At 39.3% G+C, this 24937-nt stretch overlaps 1 protein-coding gene across 3 annotated transcripts in view; it reads right to left on the minus strand.

Annotated features, from left to right (window-relative positions):
- Nucleotides 1–24937, minus strand: part of TSHR (thyroid stimulating hormone receptor) — a 172741-nt gene that overhangs the window by 39453 nt on the left and 108351 nt on the right. For 2 of the 3 annotated variants that reach the window (XM_065871471.1, XM_065871473.1), the window contains exons 4-7: nucleotides 12223–12297; nucleotides 9666–9740; nucleotides 7857–7934; nucleotides 4590–4658 (exon numbers count right to left, since the gene is read on the minus strand). In XM_065871471.1, the coding sequence (XP_065727543.1) occupies nucleotides 4590–4658; nucleotides 7857–7934; nucleotides 9666–9740; nucleotides 12223–12297 (297 nt within the window). The remainder of the gene's footprint in view (nucleotides 1–4589; nucleotides 4659–7856; nucleotides 7935–9665; nucleotides 9741–12222; nucleotides 12298–24937) is intronic. The other variant, XM_065871472.1, reaches the window with a different exon arrangement.

The raw sequence follows: 24937 nt of genomic DNA on the forward strand, positions 1-24937 counted from the left end.
GAAAAATTGAAAGCATTTCCAGTAAGATCAGGAACAAGACAAGGTTGCCCACTCTCACAATTATTATTCAACATAGTTTTGGAAGTTTTAGCCAAGCAATCAGAGAAGAAAAGGAAATAAAAGGAATCCAAATCGGAAAAGAAGAAGTAAAGCTGTCACTGTTTGCAGATGACAGGATACGGTACATGGAGAATCCTAAAGATGCTACCAGAAAACTACTAGAGCTAATCAATGAATTTGGAAAAGTAGCAGGATACAAAATTAATGCACAGAAATCTCTGGCATTCCTATACACTAATCATGAAAAATCTGAAAGTGAAATTAAGAAAACACTCCTATTAACCACTGCAACAAAAAGAATAAAATACCTAGGAATAAACCTACCTAAGGGGACCAAAGACATATATGCAGAAAATTATAAGACACTGATGAAAGAAATTAAAGATGATACAAACAGATGGAGACATATACCATGTTCTTGGATTGGAAGAATCAATATTGTGAAAATGACTGTACTACCCAAAACAATCTACAGATTCAATGCAATTCTTATCAAACTACCAATGGCATTCTTCACAGAACTAGAACAAAAAATCTCACAATTTGTATGGAAACACAAAAGACCCCGAATAGCCAAAGCAATCTTTAGAAAGAAAAACAGAGTTGGAGGAATCAGGCTCCCTGACTTCAGACTATATTACAAAGCTATAGTAATCAATACAGTATGGTACTGGCACAAAAACAGAAATATAGATCAATGGAACAGGATAGAAAGCCCAAAGATAAACCCACGCACATATGGTCACCTTATCTTTGATAAAGGAGGCAAGAATATACAGTGGAGAAAAGACAGCCTCTTCAATAAGTGGTGCTGGAAAAACTAGATAGCTACATGTAAAAGTATGAAATTAGAACACTCCCTAACACCATACACAAAAGTAAACTCAAATGGCTTAAAGACCTAAATGTAAGCCCAGACACCATCAAACTCTTAGAGGAAAACATAGGCAGAACACTCTATGACATACATCACAGCAAGATCCTTTTTGACCCACCTCCTAAAGAAATGGAAATAAAAATAAACAAATGGGACCTAATGAAACTTCAGAGCTTTTGCACAGCAAAAGAAACCATAAACAACACCAAAAGACAACCCTCAGAATGGGAGAAAGTATTTGCAAATGAAGCAACTGACAAAGGATTAATCTCCAAAATTTACAAACAGCTCATGCAGCTCAATATCTAAAAAACAAACAACCCAATCCAAAAATGGGCAGAAGACCTACATAGACATTTCTCCAAAGAAGATATACAGATTGCCCACAGACACATGTAAGAATGCTCAACATCATTAATCATTAGAGAAATGCAAATCAAAACTACAATGCGATATCATCTCACACCAGTCAGAATGGCCATCATCAAAAAATCTAGAAACAATAAATGCTGGAGAGGGTGTGGAGAAAAGGGAACCCTCATACACTGCTGGTGGGAATGTAAATTGATACAGCCACTATGAAGAACAGTATGGAGGTTCCTTAAAAAACTAAAAATAGAACTACCATATGACCCAGCAATCCCACTACTGTGCGTATACCCTGAGAAAACCATAATTCAAAAAGAGTCATGTACCACAGTGTTCATTGCAGCTCTATTTACAATAGCCAGGAGATGGAAGCAACCTAAGTGTTCATTGACAGATGAATGGATAAAGAAGATGTGGCACATATATACAATGGAATATTACTCAGCCATAAAAAGAAATGAAATTGAGTTATTTCTAGTGAGGCGGATGGACTTAGAGTCTGTCATACAGAGTGAAGTAAGTCAGAAAGAGAAAAACAAATACCGTATGCTAACACATATGTATGCAATCTGAAAAAAAAAATGGTCATGAAGAACCTAGGGGTAAGACAGGAATAAAGACGCAGACCTACTAGAGAATGGACTTGAGGACACGGAGAGGGGGAAGGGTAAGCTGGGACAAAGTGAAAGTGGTAGTGTATATATGGACATATGTACACTACCAGGTGTGAAGTGGGTGGCTGGTGGGAAGCAGCCGCATAGCACAGGGAGATCAGCTCCGTGCTTTGTGACCAGCTGGAGGGGTGGGATAGGGAGTGTGGGAGGGAGGGAGACGCAAGAGGGAGGAGATATGGGGATATATGTGTATGTATGACTGATTCCCTTTGTTATAAGATAGAAGCTAACACACCATTTAAAGCAATTATACTCCAATGAAAAGGTTAATAAATAAATAAATAAGTTGAATCCAAGAGGTTCAAGTTATGACAGTGATGGGCATGGAGCTCATACACCTGGGTCCTCCATCTAGGAAGGAATTGTCTATCCAGCTGCTGGGCCTACTGTCAGGAGAAAAGCTTTAGCTATCAGTCCCTGGGATTGCCTCAGCTGCAGAGAATGGTCTCACCTAAGGACACCTATGTTAGGGTAGCTTAAATCTAACGACCAAAGAAGATGGGAGTATAGCTGTCTGGCTATTTTAGCGAAACAGGAAAACTCTAGGCCATATTTAGCTCCAGAGTTCTCTGTCAGGTCAGCCAACTTTTCCTGCTACCCCATCTTGCTTTGCTTTCATACCCTCCCTTCCGTATCGGTAGATTCCAGGAGCTCTCCTCAATAAACATCCTGCACACTAAAAAAAGCAAAGAAAATTAAATGTAGGATTGTGTGAGATTTGAACAATAAAGTTAAGATGGAAGTAGGGTCTCTCCAGTACTGTAAATAAATTTGATGTATAAGTATTCATGTTACTCTGTTGAGTCTTTTCAGACTTCCCCTATAATTATGTATTTATACAAATGACTAATATCAACCCAGATGAGCCTACACCTAGGCAATCTAGATATAGGTACTCTGATCTTCACTTAACAAAGACTACCAAGAAACCCAAAAGCCTGGTAAAGAGTGAGACCCCACTTCAAACAGAACTTAGGAAGCCACGTCAAGGTATAATGACTTTGAACTTATTAACCTGTGTTGTGCAGGTAATTTAACTCACCCTGCTCAAGTTGCTCAATGGACCAGCAGCCTCAGTATCACCTGGGAGCTTGTTAGAAATGCAGAATCCTGGGGCTCACCCCAGATCTACTTAATCAGATTCTGCATTTTAACAAGACCCCCCAGATCGTTTATATATGCTCAATAAAGTTTGAGAAGCACCGTAGAGCACAACAGATCTAGAACCACAGGCCTTAAGATTGTGCAATGATCATTTCCAGAATATAAAACAACTATGTATGAAATGTTTAAAGGGAAAAAAAAAAGATGGAATTACAAAAACGAGCAGGCAGACTTTTAAAGAAGCAAATAGAGCTTCTGGAATGGAAAAAATACAATTGTTTATAAATACTCAATAAACTGTCATAAAACAAATTAAACACAAGAATCTATCGTTTGTTGCTTCAGCTGACTCTTACGCATGGTAGTTTCTTCCTTTCCTATGTGTGATTTTTGACTGTAAGCACCTATTTGATTGATTTTTAAAATCTGGGCCTGCACTGGGGTTCTTTCCTCTGCAGAGGTTTGCATTTATTTCTGCCAGGAGTCCAGAGGTTCTACTAGTGTGGTCCCACTCCAGCTCTCATCCAGGTTCCCAGGCTTAATCCAGCAGTCTCAGGTTTGCATCACTTCTCCACCTTCTCACTGAGTCTATTCTCCTGGCACCACTGATGTTGGCAGCTGCCCCCAAGGGAACTGCACCCTCTGTAAGCACCCACCATTTTGGTTTCAGCTACTCGTTTGTTAGTTGTTTCATTTTCCTCTCTTGGGGATATGACATAAAATATGTTTTTTCAAAATATATCATTTAGTTCTTTCGCAGTAGAAACAAATTATCTAGTTCACCATACTGTGGAAAGCAGACTCTACTAAAGCTCTTTGTCATTTATTAGCTATTAGGTTACATCACACACCAGTATGGCTGAACCAGTCTAGCAGCTCTTAGACACAAAGTATGCTCTGGCATGGACACTGGGGACCACAGAGATCTGATAGAAAGGTACTACAAAGACAGAGACCCATGTTAATCACTATCTTTTTGCCAATATCATGTTCTAGGTATTATTTATTTGCAGAGAAGGCAAAATCTGGATATGGCTTTTCAGCTATTTCTAACTGAATCAAATATAAACTGACACCTTTCCTGAAAATATGTCCGATAAAACGAAAAGAAAAGGCTTACCTTCTGAATAGCTTTGGACTTAATTAAAGACACTCCTTTACTTCATGTACATGGTAGATGAACATTTACACACACACACACACACACACACACACACACACACACACACATACTCCTACAAGATAATAGAAGGTGACACCATCGTTCTCCATTTTATTAAAGATAAAAGATTTGGGATTTAGAATTGGAGTTAATATAAGTCCACTAAAGCTGGCTCTTGTCAAGTTCCTTAACATTATCCCCAAGTCTTGGTCATGCTAACTCTGAGGTTGAGGAATGCTCTGGTGGAACCTATCTCTAGCAGAATTCTGACCCACTGAATGGTCCTTCTTGGGGGAGGGAGTGTAGGGCAGGATAGTGGTTTCCATGGCAACCCTTGACTTACACAGCATCCAGCTTTGTCCCATTGAAAGCATGTCCTTGGATTGAAGTAAAGCCATTGTTGTATAGTTTCCTATAATCAACAGAGAGAGGAGAAATCAGTGACCTATAAGAGGTAGTGCTGGCCCTTCTCTGAGGGTTGCACTTCATTTCTTCAGTGCCAGAGATGTGCACGAAGGTTCTTAGGCCCTACAAGAAAACTTTACAATACGTCTTATTTGGGACATGGAATAGTGTTTTCCAGTTTGAATACGCATTCTCCAGACTTAGCTCCTAGAGCTTTAAGCTGTTTTCCAGAAGCATATTCACTTTAATGAACAAAGATTTGCAATCATTAAGGATTTTTAAAAAAATGTTCTACATATACTCAAAAAACTGGGGTTTCAGGAAATAGTTAACCCAATGTCAATAATAGAGGAATAAGTGCAGTTTCTCAAGATGAGCACTTTAAAAGACATTATTCATCTGAATGCATAGGTTTTATATTTTTCTCTTTAAAATGTTGTTTCACATTTATAGTCATATTTTTAATCCTCAGGGTGTATCATACATTAAATGCTTAATTAAATGGTTGAGGACTGAATCAAATTGAACTTCAAAAACAAATCTAAGAAAATAGATAGACCATGGCCTTTTGGGGAAGTTTTAATGTTTTAACTTGTTGCTATGTTTCTGCAACTAATTAATTCATACAGTGATTCCAAGGGCTGGACTGAAGCATTATCTCCTCTATTTCCTAGTCAGGTTATTGAGATATGGAGGCGATTTGCCAAAGCCGCACTGATGCACAGCTGTCGGGAATCAGGATTTCTGAACTCAAAAGAAATTCTTCCCACCCACCAAAAGGACACATCCTTTCTGCTGGAAAAGGAGCTCCAGCCATGGGAACTCTGGTCTACACAGGGGTGCATGGGGGTTCCTGGGGGCTACTGGCATGGGATAAGAGAAGGCTTCCATGTCCACAATCAGGCACAGTGAGTGGCGATTGTAGGGGAACTCCGAAAACTACTGCAGTGCCTCCTGTGAACTCTGGTAACACAGTAAGAAGCACACAGGAGACTCCAAACTTGGAATTAGACCTGGTTCTGTCACTTCATAGTAGGTGACCCTGAGAACTTCTCAATCTCAATTATCCACAGTTTTCCTTGTCTGTAAAAATATGATAAAATAATACCTAATCAAAAGGTTACTGGGAGGATAAAACAGCTATACATTTAACAAGTAAGGTGTGGACACTTATGAGACGACCATGTTAAAATGAATACCTTGCAAACTTGGATTTATCTTATGTAGTTGTGAAGAACTAAGAGGCAATCCTTGTTTGTTTTTTGTTTTGTTTAAAATAATTACACAATGAGTTTATTTCCTGCTACTAAGGTGTCCTGGGGGAGGACTGCAATGCACCGGGACACTAAACACAGAGGCTGAGAAAGCTCTATAGGTAAGTTAATTTTTTCTGAACTAGAGTTCATTAATGAAGATGTGAGAATTGTACATTTGGCATTTCTATTTTCCCAAACTTTGCTGAGAGGCCTGGACAATAAAAATGTTCTTTGTTGGAATTACATTTCAAAGATTAAATAAAACTCTTATTGGACAAGTAGGTCTCAAAAAGGGAAAATAGTGAAGAAAGAAAAACATAGTAAGGAAAGAAAGAACAAAGGGTTGCAAACTTTGATTGAAACTCTGTCCTACCAGGAATATAGGAACAAAGATTGCTGTTGGACACATACCCTTTCGCGTTTATAGTTTTTTGAGCATGAGCTTTAAAGAAGCCAGGACTTTTGCAGGTATGTAGAAATAATCATCTGAAAAGATAATGGACAAGCTATGCCATCCCCAGCTCTAGATTTCAGGAAAGTTAAGGTTCCCTCATTCAGAGGTTTATCAAATGCCTACTGGGCCCCATGCTGGGTGTGAAACAGCAGCTTTCACTTGAGAGGGCTGCTTGGGATATGGGTCCTTAGAAAAAGATGTCAAAATGTGGAGGTAACATTCTGCAAAGAAATTGAGACTGGTGTTTATATACAATGAGTGGGCACAATGGAAGGCTTTACAGAAGAGGTAAATGGCCTTGAGGTTTGGGGACTGAGCAGGCTAAACCCCAGTCTTTGCTGTGCTGTCAAATGAAAGGGTGGCTGAGGAGTCTCTTGTCTTATCAGGAGAGCTCTCCCCATTTTTCGAGAAGGATGAATTGAAATGCTCTACTGTGGATAGAGTCCCAGAGGTTGAGATACCTTCACAGGGTCAAGACTGCTTGACTTGGAATGCTTGGAAACTGCCTCTTCAAAGAGTCATGTGGAGGCCTGGATCAATTTTGCTGGGGCATAATTCATTCAGGTTTGCACACGATGAAGAACCCTTGGACTGTAGTGTGACTGGAGAAAGGGAGCTGGCTGACAATCTGGGCAAAACCCCCACCAGGCCTGAACCTGGGCAGTGGTACTGAAACTAGAGAGATGGGATCCTTTGGACATAGTCCCAACTTTACTTTGTAGCTAATTTGATGAGAGAGGGGAATTTTTACCGACTTGGAGAATTAACTTATCTTTTGTACCTCTATTAGATCTCCTTCATTAGAACAGTTTGTGAATTTCCCTGATGTAGAATTTCTTTTGAACAACTAAAGAGCAGAACCCATTCAAACTCTGGAAAAATGATGATGTAGAGCAGAACTATGTTTTCTATTCAATATCCCTTCATAGGAACTTAATAATAGTTTGTGACGACACAGTTGAAGTATGAGTGCAGAGTATGAAAAGCCCTTAGCATCACCATTTTCTAGCTCAGTGACCTTGGGAAAGTCACTTAAATTTGCTTTAACCCCAGGTTCTTCCTCTGTTCAATGGGGATACTAGAACCCAGACTATTATAAGGCCTGCAGGCCAAATCTGGCCCACTGGCTGTTTTTGTAAATAAAATTTTGTTGGAACATAGCTATGCTCATTAGTTTATATATTGTGGATGGCTGCTTTTGCCCTGAAATAGCAGAGTTGAACAGTTGCCACAAAGGCCATGTGGTCTGTAAAATCTGAATAAAGTGCGCTGACCACTTCTGTAAGGGAATACGCTCGTCTTGTTACCTAAACCACTTCGTCACCTGTAGAGCACCACACCATGAGTCACTACTCTTATTTAACTATGTGAAACCCTCGGTAGACCATAGAGCACATACTATATGGTAGTACGGTCCTTGGATGGCCTGTGGAAATAGTACAGCGGCCCAAATAAATATTTCATTGTTGGCAGGAGTGGAACTGGCAATACTCACAGTGTCAATGTTTCATTGCACAGGCCCTGAAAAGCATTCGCAGGGATCGAAGTCATGTAGGGGTTGTCTGTAATTTCACTGCAGGAGAGGAACAAAAACATCTGGTGAAAAAAATGCTTTCTGGGCTTCCCTGGTGTCTCAGTGGTTAAGAATCCGCCTGCCATTGCAGGGGACACGGGTTCAAGCCCTGGTCCGGGAAGATCCCATATGCCGCGGAGCAGCTAAGCCCGTGCGCCACAACTGCTGAGCCTGCGCTCTAGAGCCCGCGAGCCACAACTGCTGAAGCCCACACGCCTAGAGCCCATGCTCCGCAACAAGAGAAGCCACCGCACTGAGAAGCCCGCGCACCGCAATGAAGAGTAGCCCCCGCTCGCCGCAACTAGAGAGCCTGTGTGCAGCAACAAAGACCCAATGCAGCCAAAAATAAATTAAAAAAAAAATGCTTTCCTTCTGGAACTGGGCTCTTGCTGCACATATGCCCTTAAATAAATAACCTGACACAATTCAGTTTTATCTTATTTCTTTGTAGGTGTCATTGACACTTCTTAGCTGTTGGTGGCTCAGAGGTCCGGTGAGGTGGTGAGAGATGTCCTAGGTGGACATATACTCAGAGCCCCGCATATGCAGTGAGCAAGTGAGCTTTGGGTGTGGGCTGAGGTTCCTGACAATCCCCATGTGCAAGGGGAGCAGGTGGGTCTCAGAGATTTCTCATGAATCTCTGACTAATACTTGGTCCAGAGCAACTCGTTTTCTCAGCGTGTGGAACCCCTAAAAAGGGTTGCTAGAATGGGATCAACTGATTTCATTTCATGAATATTACTGAAGTGCCCTCCACTTGCAAGACATATACTCCTAGAGAACATTTCTATGCCAGTCTAGTTGCTGGAAGACGGCCTGTATTTTGAACTGAGCTCTTCTGCAGCAAAGAAGCATGGGCATTTTTTCTAACAAAATCCCAAGAGTTTGGATCCTATCATTCTACATTTTGCTGATTCTGTAGTTCAAACTCAGTCTGTAATTCTCTCTGCATATGTCCTTTCACTTCTAAACAACTAGTAAGATACTTAACTGTGTCATAGGTTTTGGAAAAGAGCACTATGGCCCCAATCAGAAGTCACAGGAAATAGTTTGAGCACCACTCACAACTGCTCCTTGGGACTCTCCTCAGACAAAATCCCTTAGGTTTTCTATTCCTCCATTTCCTCATTTGTTTAGTGGAAAAATTGTAACTTCCTCTTATGTCTCATAAGGTGGTTGAGAGGAGCAAATATGACAACACATGGAAGAGTGAAAAGCTATGAAAAACTATGTGAAAAATAAAGTATCATCATTATCATCAAATTCCTTCTATTCAAGCAATCCCAGCAGCAAAAATATGCCATAGTGTCTCCCATTAAAAACAAAAAAACCCCCAGAAAACCCTTTTCTCCGTATTCAATATGCTCCAACTACTGAGGCATTTTCTGCTTCTTTTTTGTAGTAAAACTTCCCTAAAGGGTTTGTTATGGTCACTCTCTCTAATTCCCCCTTCTGGTTCTTTCTTGAGCCCACTCCAACCAGACTTCTCCACCCCCAGAACCCCACTGGAAGCATTCTGTTCAGAATCACCGATGCCCCGTGTTACTAAACCCAATGGCCATTTCTCAGTCCTTGCCTTACTTCATCCATCAGTGCATTTGTCACAGCTGATCACTGCTTCCCCCTTGAAACAACTGCTTCACTTGGTTTCAACCAACCCCTCTGGCTGCAGCCCAGTTCTTGTCAGTGGCAAGTAAAATATTGCCAAATATTTCATATGTGCACACTTACAGTATGAAGAATACATCAGTGGAATAAACTTTGGTCAGGTCTGGGAATACTCTAAGTCCAGTGTTGAAAATGCCACTAAAGTACATGAAAAAGAAGAACAAAAGAACAGAAAGAAGGTAAGAAAATCGACACATAAGAAGTAGAATAATGTAATAGCTAAAAGTATGTGCTCTGAAGTCAGACTAGGATCAAATCCTAAGTCCTTCATTAATTATCTGAGAGACCATGGCAAGTTCTAATCCTTGGATGAAATGGTGCTCCCTGAAGGTACAAGAATCTAACCCAGTCCCCCAGTGTCAATACATCTTTTCTGTTTAGAAGAACCTGGGGATTGTTTGAACCAAGTGGGATTCCTAGAAATAGGAATTCAGGTTTCTTTTCTTGTGTGTGTGTGTGTGTGTGTGTGTGTGTGTGTGTGTGTGTGAGATTTCCTTGTTTTAACTGGAGGACATTATGCATGTGTTGGGGGGAAGAGAGGGTAGAATAAGGAAAGGATGGGACAGGAAGACAATATAATCACCCAACTCCAAGCCAGGCATCTTCTTTCGAACTCTACGTTATATTGTGTTCATTATTTTACCAAGAATGGTATTCCCATGGTAGTCACTTGAGAATACCATGGCAGCAGTACCATAAAACTATGTCCAGATAAGGGAGGAAATCCGTCAAAGACAATATCTTCACTCTCCAAAGCTGTGTCATCAGGGCAAAATGTCAAGATTAAAACGTGCATTGACAGCATGAATACAAAAACTCTCAAACTCTGGATGCCTCTCAGACTTAGTTGGTTTAACATTTCTTGCAGCTACTAGAACATAGGTAGTGGATTTAGTGATTTTTTTGAGAGCTTCGGTATGACGTGGTGAGAACTTGTAACTACCAGTAAATCTTTAAAGAAAGTCTTCCAGTAGAGAAAATTCTAGTCCCATTGCTCTACCATCTAAGGCAAATTCTGACCTGACTCCTTCTAGAGAGGAAGACATATGATTTGAAGAGGAAGCAGAGCCTGAGGTCTCAAGAAAGCAAATGGGACATTCTAAATAACAAAGGAGAGATGTAAGATTCCATGAGGTATATTTGAAGAACAGTAAAAAAAAACTAGTTCAATTGCAACAGCTGTTCATGTGGAAGAGTGGGGTGGGGAGACCCAGAGTTAAGTGGGGACCATATCAAAAAGGGCTGGAAATGCCATATTAGGAACTTGGACCAAGACCTGTCTATTTTTCAAAACCCCGAACAAGTCCATCTCCTTCTGGATGTCTCCTCTAATTACCTGCACCCCCAGATAATGTATGTACCTCTTATTTGTCACTTACCATTGTTCTCCTAGGGGAGGAACTTTTCAATCCCATATATAATATGTTCTTTAACTAGATTGTAAGTTTCTTGAAGGCAAGGACAATGTTTTTTTATCCTACATGTTCCCCACTGAGCCCTGCACATAGCAGGGGACCATCATATCAAAGAGTTACTGATGGATTGGAACTCAAAGTCCACACAGGAGCAATTGCCTTGTGCTATAAGTTTTTATTACTCCCCAGATACCCTTTCAGCCACATTTCTCATCCATATCCTCTTCTGTTCTCCTGGCATCTCCCACCCCTACCTCTTCAATACTGAACTATTTTTCATTCCCCAAACAAGGCATGTGGTTCCACACCTTTGTATCTTTATCATGCTATCCCAGCCGCTTGTATTTCTCTTCTACCCCTCCCCCTCCTTTTCCTGGATAAACTCTATTCATCCTTAAAGACTAATTTCATAAAATACATTTGGATATATACTTTTATTTAAAAATCCCTAGATGGAAATGAACTAATATGTTAATAGTGATTATTTCTGAGTATTGGGATTAAGGTTGGCTTTTTTTTTCTTCATAATGTTTTTGTGTTCTAATTTTTTACAACGCATGTGAGCAAGAAAGAAGGGAAGAAAGGAAGGTACCCAGAAGACCTGAGGCCATACACACACATCCACTGAACACACTTCCTTGAGTACCTAGGCAGTAGGTACTAAGCAGTAAAGATACGACAAAGAACAAAAATGTTGCGGTCCCTGCTCTCATTGAGGTTACAGTTAGCTCACAAGGTGTCACCAAAGCAAAGCAGTAAGTGCTGTCCCTTCCATTTTTGTCCCCCTAGCTCTAAGAGATTAGGTTTTACCCTTTTTTGTTTTCTGTTTGTTTTTGTGTAACAGTCACTCTAATATTGTGATACCCATTTCCTAACAAAATTGACCAGTGGGCTTTCAGAGGTTTTTGTTTTGTTTTGTTATATTCATTTAAAGACCATATATACATGATGGCATTTTCTCCCTCATGTCTCTTGGGGCAGGTCTCTCATCCCAGCATTATGTGTTGACTTTTGAATAGGTTTTTAAAATGTGGATCATTTCACCTGTTACCTTGCCTCATGGGAAAAGGTGGGGAGTAAGTCACAGGATGTGATTTGCTCCAGGCCACACACCACTAAAATGGCTCACATCATCCTAGGGATATTCCTACATTATAATTGTCTTAAAAAAAAAACGGTAGGAAGGGACAGGAGTTAATACTTACAGGAACTTTAGAAGGGGGAGCTCTTTCAGGGCGCCGCGGTCTATGTAAGTTAAGCTTCTGGTATTCCGAATCTCTCTGTAAAAGTACAGGAAACATATTCACTGTAATATATCCCTTTCTGTTCTTATGAAAGATAAAACAACATAAATCAGGTTTAACAAATGTTCCTGAGATGAATACACATTTACATGGTGCCCCAGGGACTTCTCCCAGGAGCCAGTCCCATCCACAACAAGCTACTTTTTGGCTCCTTTCAGGGACACGATGGCTGTTCAGCTCTCATCACTGGCTTAGTTTCAATCCATTTAAATTTTGGGGTGACCTTTCTCTTACCTACAGTCTCAGAGCCTTTTTACCTTTTAGATTTGAATAGAAAAGAAAAATCTCTCCAATGGTTTGTTGAGGGAAGATAACTTTATTAACAACAGCAAGTAACCTGGCCCTGGAGTGGGAGTCTGAGTGGATTATATAATGGCTTACAGCAAGAAAATAAGGTCAGTGAGGCTCCTCTGTCAATTGCTATTTCAGAGGCAGTAGAGGTAGTGAGTATTAAGAGTTCACTTGGGTTTATTTTTCTATATCAGTAATTGAAAACTCTTGAGCACATGTGACATCATATATGTCTATAACTTATCTACTTAGGTTTATATACATGCTAATCAAAATGCACAGTTAGCATTAGTGAAATTAGTATCTGTTTAGAAAAAGGCTCTCATTGGTAGAATTAAATGTATTCAATATGTGTAGATTGGTTAAAAGAGTTTAAAGGCCCTCCCTAGGCTTATGTGAAGAGGGTAGGAAAACTTAGTAAGACTTATAGTCTATCCCCTTCTGAATGGCACGTAAGGCTTGATTCCTAAAGGAACCTGCACCTAGTGGTTGCTGGTAACAACTAGAAGGCTGAGAATCTGGCCTCTGGGATTTTTTAAACAGTTTTACTGAATGAGAATTTCCATTAACTTCATGCGTTGTGATTAGATACAATTAGATGATGTTTAGTAAACTTACAGAATTGTAAAATCAATTATCATCACAATCCAGTTTTAGAATATTTCTATCAATGACAAAAAATAATCATATGCACATTTGCAATTAATTCCCACGCCCTGCCTCTTGCCTAGGAGCCACTGATCTCCTTTCTACCTCTAAATTTGCCTTATGTGGACAATTCATATAAATGGAATCATAAATATGTAGTCTTGTGCGTCTGGCTTCTTTCACTTAACAGAGTGTTTGTGAGGTTCATCCACATGTAGCATGTATCAGTAATTTGCTCCCTTTTATTACTGAAGAGTTGGATGGACCTGAGATCAAATCTTGGCTCTGCCACTTCTGGCTACATGACCTTGGACAAGTTACCTGACCTCTTTAAGCCATAGTTTCCTCATCTGTAAAATAGGGACAATAATAGTGCCTCTTTCATAAGACTCTTATGAGAGTCAAATAATGTCTATAAGGGGTTTGACATGTGTCTTAGCTTATGGTGAAGGCTCTATAGGTGATAGTTTTATTATTGTTATTCTCCTGAGTGGAATGAAAGCTGGAGCAGACATTGGAGACTTGGGGTTGGAGGTAATGCAATGTTTGCAAAATTTTAAAAACATAAACCAAACGAACAAAAAACCCCCACTAGGTTTTGCATTTGACAAAGGACAGTGGATATGAAACAGACCTTGGAAAAGAGAGAGTGGCATTAACTCTGAGAACAGAAACCATCTCCCACTTCCCCCACCTCAGCTTACTGTCTATTATTAGCATAACCTTCCTGGTCCCTTGTCTTCATTAGCATAACTTTTGCCCAGGAAAATAACTTTATTATTAATTTTGGGAACTTCTTGAAAGACCCATCAATGCTTCAACAGTTTATATCCCCAAACTCTTAGAAACCCTCACTTCAAAATCTTTGCCTTGTTGTGTCCACTAATCCTAAACTATCATATCACGATCTTTATCCAACCAAGACCCTGCATAGAAAGACCCACTTTAAACTAGATGGTTTAAATTTTGCTCTGGCTTGAAACTAAAAGCCCTGCATCCCTGAAACTCCCTCTATCCTGGGTAAACTAGGACCATTGGCTACCCCACTGCACACTCTCATAGCAATCAATCCCACCTTGCCCCTCTAAGACTATCAGACTCTGTTGAGATGCTCTGTGTGGTGAGCAGTAAACTCCTTGCCAGAGCTTTCCATTTGGAGAGGACGGTTCAAACGTCTGTCAATCAAACGTAAACTAGTTAGAAGAGTTTGACAACTGAGTGTGGTTTGCAGTCTGGAAAATTGCTCCATGAGTGACTATTGTTGAACAAGTGAACTTGAGCGAGCAGCCCAAGAGAATGTCACAATAAAAGAGTGTAGCCTGGCTGAATCAACTTTAGGGATAGAGAATGAAAGGGAAATGAACCACAGCTGTTGGTTACAGCTGATTAAATGAGGCTGGCAACCAACATGGTAGCTGTAAGAGAAGAAAGAGGTGAGAGAGGCTACAGGCAGAGAGAGGGAGACACAAAAGAGGAGATGGATTTTTCAGGGAAAATGTATGAGTGAAAGAAAGGGGAAAGATGGACAAGAGATACCACAAGAAAACACCAGGCAAAAGAAGCCACCTTCTGAGGTAAGTGGTTAACACTTGTTTGCAAATGACTTTTAAACTATCTCTGCTGAGAGAAAGATAAATACTGTATGAAATCATTTATACGTGGAATCTAAAAGTGCCAAACTCAGAGAAACAGAGAGTAGAGTGGTGGTTACCAGGGACTGGGGTGGGAGTGTGGGCAGGGGACTGGGGAGATATTGGTTAAAGTGTACAAGCTTCCAGTTATAAGATTAGCAAATTCTGAGAATCTAATGTACAGCATGGTGATTATAGCTAATAATACTGTATCATATCACTGAAAGTTGCTACAAGAGATCTTAAATGTTCTCACCACAAAAAAGAAACGGTAATTATGTAACAGGACAGAGGTGTTAGCTCATGCAATGGTGGGAATCATCTTGCAGTATATGAGTATACTAAATCAACACATTGTATACCTTAAACTTACACAATGTTGTATGTCAATTACATCTCAATAAATCTAGAAAAATAAAATCTCTGCTGAAACAAAGAAGGGGAGTGGGGCATGGACTGCCAGTAGTTTAGCTGAATGGAGACCGATGTCAGAATTGAATGCAGCTGGTATAGCTGTTGCAAAAAAAGCAATGGAGGTGTAGAGGTAAGTACCAGAAACCTCTGATAAGAAGGAGGAAATAGGAGTCCAAACTGGAATGAGTTCCAAGAATGCCTGGGAGGGTGAATTTGAATCACACAATTCTGAGTAAAGCAATTATGGCTCAAGTGTGCAGGAGGCCAGATACGCTGCCAGGAAGCTGGGGACACCGAGAGAAAGAAAACCTATATGCAACTGCAGCACAGTGGGTTGGAATAGGGATATCCTGCAGGGTGAGTTTGAACTAGAGCTGAAGATCCCAGTGCCTCTGGATCAGGAGCCTGGTTCCCCGAGTGACTGCATGGAGGAAGGCTACCCTGCCCACCTGCTCATCTAGCCAGTACTGTCTCATAAAGAAGAAATAAACTTGTTACCTTAGGGTTTACACATTTTTATTTTTGTCTATTTCTTACAGTAATTAGCCTACCCAAACTCATACAATAAGCATCAATAAATTCTTAAAATACAGAGCACACTGTTAATAGTGGTCATCTCTGGGAGAAAGGTTGGGAGGCTAGGAATGTGTGAATTTCACTTTTTATTTTATCTTGTTCAAATGAGGAAAAAAATATAATAAAAGCCATGCAAAAGAAAACCCCAAATTAAAAAAATAGCAATACGTATCCTATATAAAAAATTTTAATATGCCGTGCCAAAGAGTCTGCTTAAATCTTCAAGTATGCTCTTCCACGGAGTGGGGCGATTTAGCTGTGTCAGGGAAATACTTGAGGGTCTTGAAGCTTACTGAATAGAAAAAAGCCCAGCCTTGGAAAATTATAAGGTGAAAAGGGATTGGGTATATTTATTACTCAGAACAGTTCTACCAGTGAGGGAATAGAACTGATTTTAGAGAAACAGGTAACATCATCCTTATTTTAGAGACAAAACAATGCAGACGCTTAGAAAGGTTAAGTGACTGATCTGTTACACAGTTAGAGGCAACTCTGGGCCTTAAATTAGGAATTCTAACTCCAAATACAGTTTTTTTTTTTAATGATGTTTAAAGGAGATAATTGACCAGAGCTTAAATATAAATACTCATTATTGCTTAATTTCCCTTCATTGGATTTCAAATAAAATGGACATTTAGATGAAAAGTCTAATGATGCCCAGTGTGCAGTGTTTTCACAAGACAGCAGATTGATAATTTAGCATACATTAGGTTCATTTAATCATACATCTAGATTCTGGATTTTTTTCTTCTGAGAAATATTTGTTAATAAGAGCCAAAAATAGAGAAATTGGTTTATTTAAAACAACTGGCATTGTGGCAGGTAGTTAGTACCCAGTCTAAACCGAAAGAACAGGGAAATCAGCAAGGTGAGAGAAGGGAGTTCTCAGGTTGGGGAGGGAGCAGACAAAAAGGGGGGAATGAAGGCTTAAACCCTCCTATGAAGGAACTTTCCAACTACTGATTTTCTTCCATTGTCCTGTCACCCCTCCCACCTCAATTATTCAATAGGCATTAGTCCTGGCATTTGACTGTGATCCTCAGCCTTAGAGATATTTGCCCATATACCCTAAACATCTCCAGTCCATGAATGAAAAGCACGCCAAACTGGGAAAGAATTGAGGGCGATAATAAAGTCGAGTTGGCATTTCACCTGCAAAGTTAGATGGGGCCAAGGGCGATGGGAAAGCTTCAGACTCCCACCAGGCTCGGAGACTGAATTAAAATAACTGAAGAGAAGAGAAGCTGCCCCAGTCAGCATAGCTGGACTCTTAAGAAATACAAATGCAATAATGAGTAAGACTGTGTTGTTTAAAACAAGAAACTGAGCAAGACTATTAACCAAAAACCTAGCTCTCAGCCAGTCCCAGATCCTTCACAACTCTTATTTCAATTTGATTTTCAGGGTTTTGTTCTAGTCTGCTTTTAAGTGGCAATGGTTCAAAAAAATGGGAGGCAGGCCACTTTGACTTTGACTAGATCTGCTTACTCTAGTGAGTGGTGTGTGGAGAGATTCGTTAAACACATAATTAGTGGACATCTATCACGTGCAACTTTACTGCATGCTCCAGGTGTAGGGAAGTAGCAACTAATTATTTAGCTACTTTAAAAACAAGATGTGGGGCTTCCCTGGTGGTGCAGTGGTTGAGAGTCCGCCTGCCGATGCAGGGGACATGGGTTCGTGCCCCGGTCCGCGAAGATCTCACATGCCGCGGAGCGGCTGGGCCCGTGATCCATGGCCGCTGGGCCTGCGCGTCCGGAGCCTGTGCTCCGCAGCGGGAGAGGCCACAACAGTGAGAGGCCCGCGTACCGCAAAAAAACCCCAAAAAACAAAAAAAAACAAGATGTGACTATGTTGGCAAAGCTAGAATTTTGTTACTTTAAATACTTTAAATACTGTACTATACCGATGTGAAAACTGGGACTAAGAATTAAGTAAATTAATGTTGAAGTAACATTTTGTGATAGGCTTTTATCACATAATAAATCACCCACGTATTTTTTTTTTAGTTCACCCATGCTGAAAAATGTTTTTCACCTTATAAAATCCGTCTGATTTGAAGTAAATGGATAGTTTTCTGCACTAATAGCATGAAACGTTATGAGAGTCAGTTTATGGCAGTCACAAGTTTAGTAATTACTGAAGTAAAAGGGCTAGAAGAGGAATTAATATGAGATTAATTGAGCTTTATGGGGAACAGAGAAAATTGTGCAATACAGGCTTGAGATTCCCTTTTCCAAATGTGAAACCATAAAATGTTGATCTCATGCAACCATCACGTTAGTAACATAAGGCAAGTGGAGATGGTGGGAAGAAGAGACTGGCGTTTAAAGAATGCCTAGGGACAAAAACTGGACTGAGGAGCTTCAAGATGGCGGAAGAGTAAGACGCAGAGATCACCTTCCTCTCCACAAATACATCAGAAATACATCCACATGTGGAACAGCTCCTACAGAACACCTACTGAACGCTGGCAGAAGACCTCAGATCTCCCAAAAGGCAAGAAACTCCCCACGTACCTGGGTAGGGCAAAAGAAAAAAGAAAAAACAGAGACAAAAGAATAGGGACGGGACCTGCACCAGTGGGAGGGAGCTGAATCACCCATGTATTTTAACATCAAGTATTAATTTCAAAATTAATGCATATTGAAGGACTCCTTAATTTTTAAAAAGTTTATTTCATCTGACTACGAAGATAATATATATATATAATATATATATCAAAGATAATATATATATAAAGATAATATATATATTATAGATAATATATATATTAATATATATATTATATTATATATATATATATACATTGTAAAACTTGTAAACACTTTCACATCAAAAAGACGTGGAATCTCCCATCATTCCATGATGCAAAGAAAATCAGTTTTTTTCTCTCCGTAGATATATCTGGTTGTTGTTGTTGTTTTAACAGCATTGTGTCAAAAGCAGTTCCTCTGAGATTAGTCTATGACAAAAGATGTCTAATGGTTGCTCAATATTTCGTACTAAACCATTCTTCTACCTAATCATTTGAGTAGTTTCCAAATTTTTGCTATTATAAGTCAATTCTGAGACAAATGGCTATTTTTTTTTTTTTTTTTTTTTGGCGGTACGCGGGCCTCTCACTGTTGTGGCCTCTCCCGTTGCGGAGCACAGGCTCCAGACGCGCAGGCTCAGCGGCCATGGCTCACGGGCCCAGCTGCTCCACGGCATGTGGGACCTTCCCGGACAGGGGCACGAACCCTTGTCCCCTGCATCGGCAGGCGGACTCTCAACGACTGCACCACCAGGGAAGCCCCAAATGGCTTTTTATGTGAACTTTTTTCTCACTCCTATGTTTATTTTCTTAGGGAAAATGTACTGAAATGGAATTACTGGCTTAAAAAGTACAAGGCTGTCAAAGCTCTTGTATATATTTGATCCTTAGCTTCTAAAGTCCTGATTTTTGGACTAACACTCACTTTTCAGAAATAGTCTATAAGTTCACAGAATAAGTTATTTCCTACATTTTTTTTTTAAATTTAAGATAAGAGTAAGTTTAATGACTCAAAATTATTGAACAACTTTATCCTAAAATGCTTATTAATGGATCAATTTTAGTTTGGGGGGACTTCTTCAACACCAGATTACAGGATTAAAAAATACTTGTTGTAGTCACATTTTTCTAAAATGTAACCCAGATATGGACTGTCCCATCATTCTTCTGTTCCATCATACTTGCCTGTTGATAATAAGGAATCCACTCACAACAGAAAATGAGCAATGTAGATTTTACTGAAGATTCATAAGTCAGGGGAGAGGTTTTACACTGTATACTCCAAAGTTAACAGCTTACTCCTCCCATCAGACTTTTCTGAGTTTTATTTTCTCTGCTACTGTGTATCAAGGCTTTTCAGTGAGAGATATCCTAATTATTCTACTATGATAATTATCGATAAAGTATTTTACCACTAACATTCCATTACATAACTGGGGAAAAATAATCTATAATGGAAGGTGATATTCATGATTTTGATGCATTTTTAATTGAGTAATTTAAAAAATAGATGCGAACTCAAAGAGAGTTTGTGAATGTTCAGTTTTGAAGCAGATTGAGGAAAATGTAAGTTTATCAGCAGATTTTCCACTAGAAATAGAACATTATAAAAATGATTTTTCTTTTTTTCAATTTATTTTTTTCTTTATCGGGATATAGTTGCTTTACTGTGTTGTGCTAGTTTCTGCTGTACAACAAAGTGAATCATCTATATGTATACATATATCCCCTCCCTCTTGGACCTCCCTCACCCCTCCACCCCCCACCCCACCCATCTAGGTCACCACAGAGCACTGAGCTGAGCTCCCTGCGCTATAAGGCGGTTCCCACTAGCTATCTGTTTTACACATGGTAGTGTATATATGCCTGGAGGATGTATACAGCTACTTTCATGATTATTTAATGATCAGGACTAAGACTGGTTCTCTCAAAACCTCCAATAAATCCACTTGATTCAATTCAGTGAATCAGCAAAATTAAGTCTTATCTCACTATCTGCTGTAAATCACACATTTTACCTACCCAGTTGTAGAATTTTTATTTACTTGTGATTTTCAAAAAAATCCACAAAACAAAAACAAAACCCAAAAAAATCCACAAAACAGTAAAAACATTTTTCTGAGGGCAGCACTTTACTTAATTATTTCTTCTTTTAATTAAAGAAATATTTTGAGTTTGCATTGGTTCTGGAGGCAGACACTCTTGGTTTCAAATTCTGACTCTGAAATTTCTTAGCTGAGTAAACTGGGGTAAGAGCCCTGTGAGATACTTATTACCATCTTCATTTTACATAGTGGAAACTGAGGCTTAGTATGATTAAGTAGGACAGTATATGTGAAGCACTTTTAGCAGAGTGCGTGCCCATAAAAGGCATCTAGTAATTGGTAGCTACTATTAATAGGAGTAACAACAGCAACCATCTACTATATGCTATTGGCTTCTTTATAAAGGAAATGAAATAGAAGATGGATGTGGCTAGTGTTTCATCAATTTACAGTTATAAATCTTTATCGTATGTACACTTTTGGGTCCAACCAGTATCCTAGCTGAAATTTAGAACTGAGGAGAACTGATGGGTAACCACTTAGGACCCTCAATAATTTGCAAAGGAACCTGCCATTCTTGTAGTTTTCTATTACAAATTCTCAGCGTCCCACCTCTTCTGGCCATCTATTGCTGCATAACAAATTACCCCAAACTAAATGGCTAAAATAACAACCATTTTATTATAGGTCACAATTTTGTGGCTTAGGATTTCAGGCAGTGCTAAACTGGGCAATTTTTCTGCCCCATGTGGCATCCCCTAGGATCATTGGTTGGTATATAGCGGGTGTCTGGATCAATCTGGAGGGTCCAGGATGGTTGTGCTTCTGTGCCTGGCTCTGATGTGGGTTGTTAGAAGGCTAGGTTCAGCTGGCTGCTTCTCCATCTCCATGTAATCTCAGGGCCTCCCCATATGGTCTTCCCATCAGTGTAGCTGGACTTCATACATAGTGGTTCAAGCCTCCAAGAGTCTAAATTAAAAGCTGCCAGTTCTCTTAAAGACTGGGCCTGAAAATGCATGATGTCACTTCCACCATAGTCTGTTGAAATATTGGGCAAAAGTTTCAAAATTTGAACAAGACCAGAAATCCATAGATCCAGGAAGTTCAGCAAACCCCAAGCAGGTTAAAGACAAAGAAAATATCACCTAGGTACATAATTTTGAAAACCAAAGATAGAGAGAAATCCTGAAAAGCAGCCAGAGATAAACAGACATGTTACCCATAGGAGAACAATGATGAGAATATAAGTGAACAATGGAGGCCAGAAGACATGGAAAGATACCTTCAAAAGGCCGAAACAAAAAACTGCCTTGCTAGAATTCTATACCCAGCAAAACTAATTTTTAAATATTAAGGTAAAATAAAGTTATCTTCAGATAAATGAAAGCTGAGAAAATTTGTTGCCAACAGAACCACAGTAACATGCTAAAACAGTTCTTCAGGCTAAAGGGGATGATTGGATCTACAGGCAGGAATTAACACTGGAAATATTAAATATGGGAATATATATAAAAGACTAGTTTTTCTTTACTCAAATTCTTTAAAGGTTAATTAACTCTTTAAAAAATAGCAATGTGGTGGGATTTATGACATATATAGAAATAAAATATATGACAAAACAGAACAAAAAATGGGAGAGAGCAAATGCAATTATAATTTCAAAAGTTTCTTACATGATATGGGGATTGGTATAATCGTTCTTGGTAGACTATGATAAGTGAAGGATGCATATTATAATCCCTTGAGTAACCACAAGAAAATATTACAAAGGGCTAAACAGCTAATAGGGGAGATAGAACAGAATACTAGAAAACAAAAACAAAAGCAAAAACAACCTGATTAATCCAAGAGAAAACAAAGGAGGAACAAAGAACAGAGAAGAAAAATTGAAAACAAATTGGAAAATGGCAGATTTAAATCATATCAATAATTACAGTAAATGTAATGGACTAAAAAAAAAGGGTAGGGATTATTAGACAGAAAAGCAAGGTCCAGTTATGTGATGTTTACATAAAATGCACTTTATATATAAATATATATAGTTATTGAACACCATTTTTTTCTGTAAAATATAGTAGCTACTTCAGAGGATTGTCGCAAAGATTAAGTGAGTAAATATGTGTGTTAAGCATTCAGCATAGTGCTTGGGACATGGTAAATTCTCCATTAAGGACAGCTAAACATATATGCATCTGTGTATGTTCACACATAATACTAAATGTTCTATCAATTGTAATTTTCATTAATTCAGACTTCTTCAGTCTTCTACTTCAATTCATGATTTTAAAAGTGCATGTTTAGAATATATCTAATTGTTCCCCGTTTTTTGGTTTTGGTTTGATGGTGTGAGTGATTGGCACATAAAACACACTGCCTTGTGGAAACATTTATTATTGTCTTCACACATTTGCATTGTTCTCACAAATTTTAATAAGTTCTATAAAGCAAAAATAAAGGGTTCAATCATAGATTCAAGTGAAGGATTCATTTAGGTGGGATCAAGGGTATGTGTAAGTAATATTTAAGCTGAAAAAATAATCGGTAGTGTTAACCAGGTAAAGAGAGAGAGAAAGAACTTTCTGGACAGAGGCAAAAGGATGTGAAGGTCCCAAGGTGGAGAAGATCTTGGACTGTTCAAGGAACTAAAGAACACAGGTGTGCAGGAATGGAGCAAGATGAGGAGACAGAGGTGGGCAGGGCCAGCTGAAGTCCTGGGCCTGGAAGTTTATGTTGAAGACTCTGGATTTATCCTAAGAGAAAAATCACTCTGGCTGTTGTGCAGAAATGAAATAGAGGAAGCCAAAACTGGAAAAACCAGTTCGGCTATGAAGTTATTGTAGTCCAAGCAAGAGATGATGGTGGCTTGGACAAGGGTGGTGGCAGCGGAGAGGAAGAGGATGAATTTTTTATGTATTAGCGTAGTAGAATGGACAGGACATGGTGAAGGATTAGAAGTGGATGATGAGGAAAGAAGGTATAGTGATCCCTTCAGGTGTCTGGGATTTGCAGTAAGGTGAATGGAGGTGCCATATACAGGCTCAGCAAGTATCAGAGGAGTTACAGATTTCAGGAGGAGAGGTAGATTTCAGTTTGGGGTATTTAAGTAGTGAGAGAGATGTAACACAACTGAGGAGATGTCAAGTAGACCAATAGGTTAATGGTCCAATACTTAAAAAGTGAGGCCTGGACTAGATGTGTAAGTTTGAGACTTGTTGGATAAGATCACATGGGGGAGAGTGTGGAGTGAGAAGAGGACACAGGACTGGGCCATATGGAACCCCAACATTTTGAAGTGGGGAAGGAGGAGACACTAGCAAAGGAGAATGAGAAAGACTGACCAGCATAGTTGGAGGACAGCCGGGAGTGTGGTATCACAGAGCCCAGGGGAAGAGGGTTTGGATAAAAATAGAATAATCCACTATTTTGAATAGTGGATTATTGTGTATGCTTAGCTATAAGATGCAATTACCACAGCTTTAGCACAGTGTTAAACATACCGTATTTATTGAATGAATGGGTAGCTTTGTATCTTTGGAAACCTAGCTCATGGTCACTAACAGAAGCAATGTTTATGTTCTACCACCCCAATTCATATCAGGGAATAAAATCTAAACATGAATTAAGCTGTCTCAGAGGACAAATATTGAGCTTGGGCAGGAAAAGTTTGAAAAGGCATTGGAGAGATGATTAGAAGTGGGGATGATGAAGTGTGAGTTCTCCGTAGCCCTAGATCAGTCTATTCACCAAATCACATGGTCAGAAAGGGGTAGAGAGAGGGCAGCTGAGGAAGGAAATATATTCACAAAACAATAACATTATGCTCTTTAACTGCTGATGTGCTCACTGAGGCATTTCAATAAGCACTGGCAACATGCACTGACATTTGAAATCAGTACTCCCTAGTTTAGTACCTACCCTTGCAGCAAGTCCAACATGGTGAAGAGCTATTTCCTAAATAAATCAGAGGGCTTTAATTCTGTGCTCAGGAATCCCAGGAAATTTTGGTTGACAGTACCATGCGGTCTGTGGATTAAACAAATTATTGATGTTTGGCACCCAAAGTCTTTATTTATCCTTCATGTTGACTAGAACCATTTGCAGATAATAATGTTGGATATATAGTAGGAAAATTTGAAGAATGCAAGATGCATTATTCTCTTACTTTCTAAGATATTAGGCTCTCAATACCTCATATATATAAGGAAAGTATCTTTTTAAAAACGCACTTTCAAATTCATCCTTGTTGTAGTCATTGTATTTAATAGTTTCCTTTGCTTTTGGAAGTTAACACTTTTGCTCAGAGAGGGAAAATGGATATTTATAAGAGAAATATTAACAACTAGAACCTTTATGAGAAAAAGGCTGTAATAAAACAAAACAGTTGCTTTTAAGAGATGCAGGATTTATATAGAGCTTTATTACAAATCAGTTGCCTTGATTTTTTGGTGAGTGGGGCAGAGAAGCAAAATGGTGTG

This window comes from Phocoena phocoena, chromosome 2 (assembly GCF_963924675.1).
Source record: "Phocoena phocoena chromosome 2, mPhoPho1.1, whole genome shotgun sequence".
Taxonomy (NCBI): domain Eukaryota; kingdom Metazoa; phylum Chordata; class Mammalia; order Artiodactyla; family Phocoenidae; genus Phocoena; species Phocoena phocoena.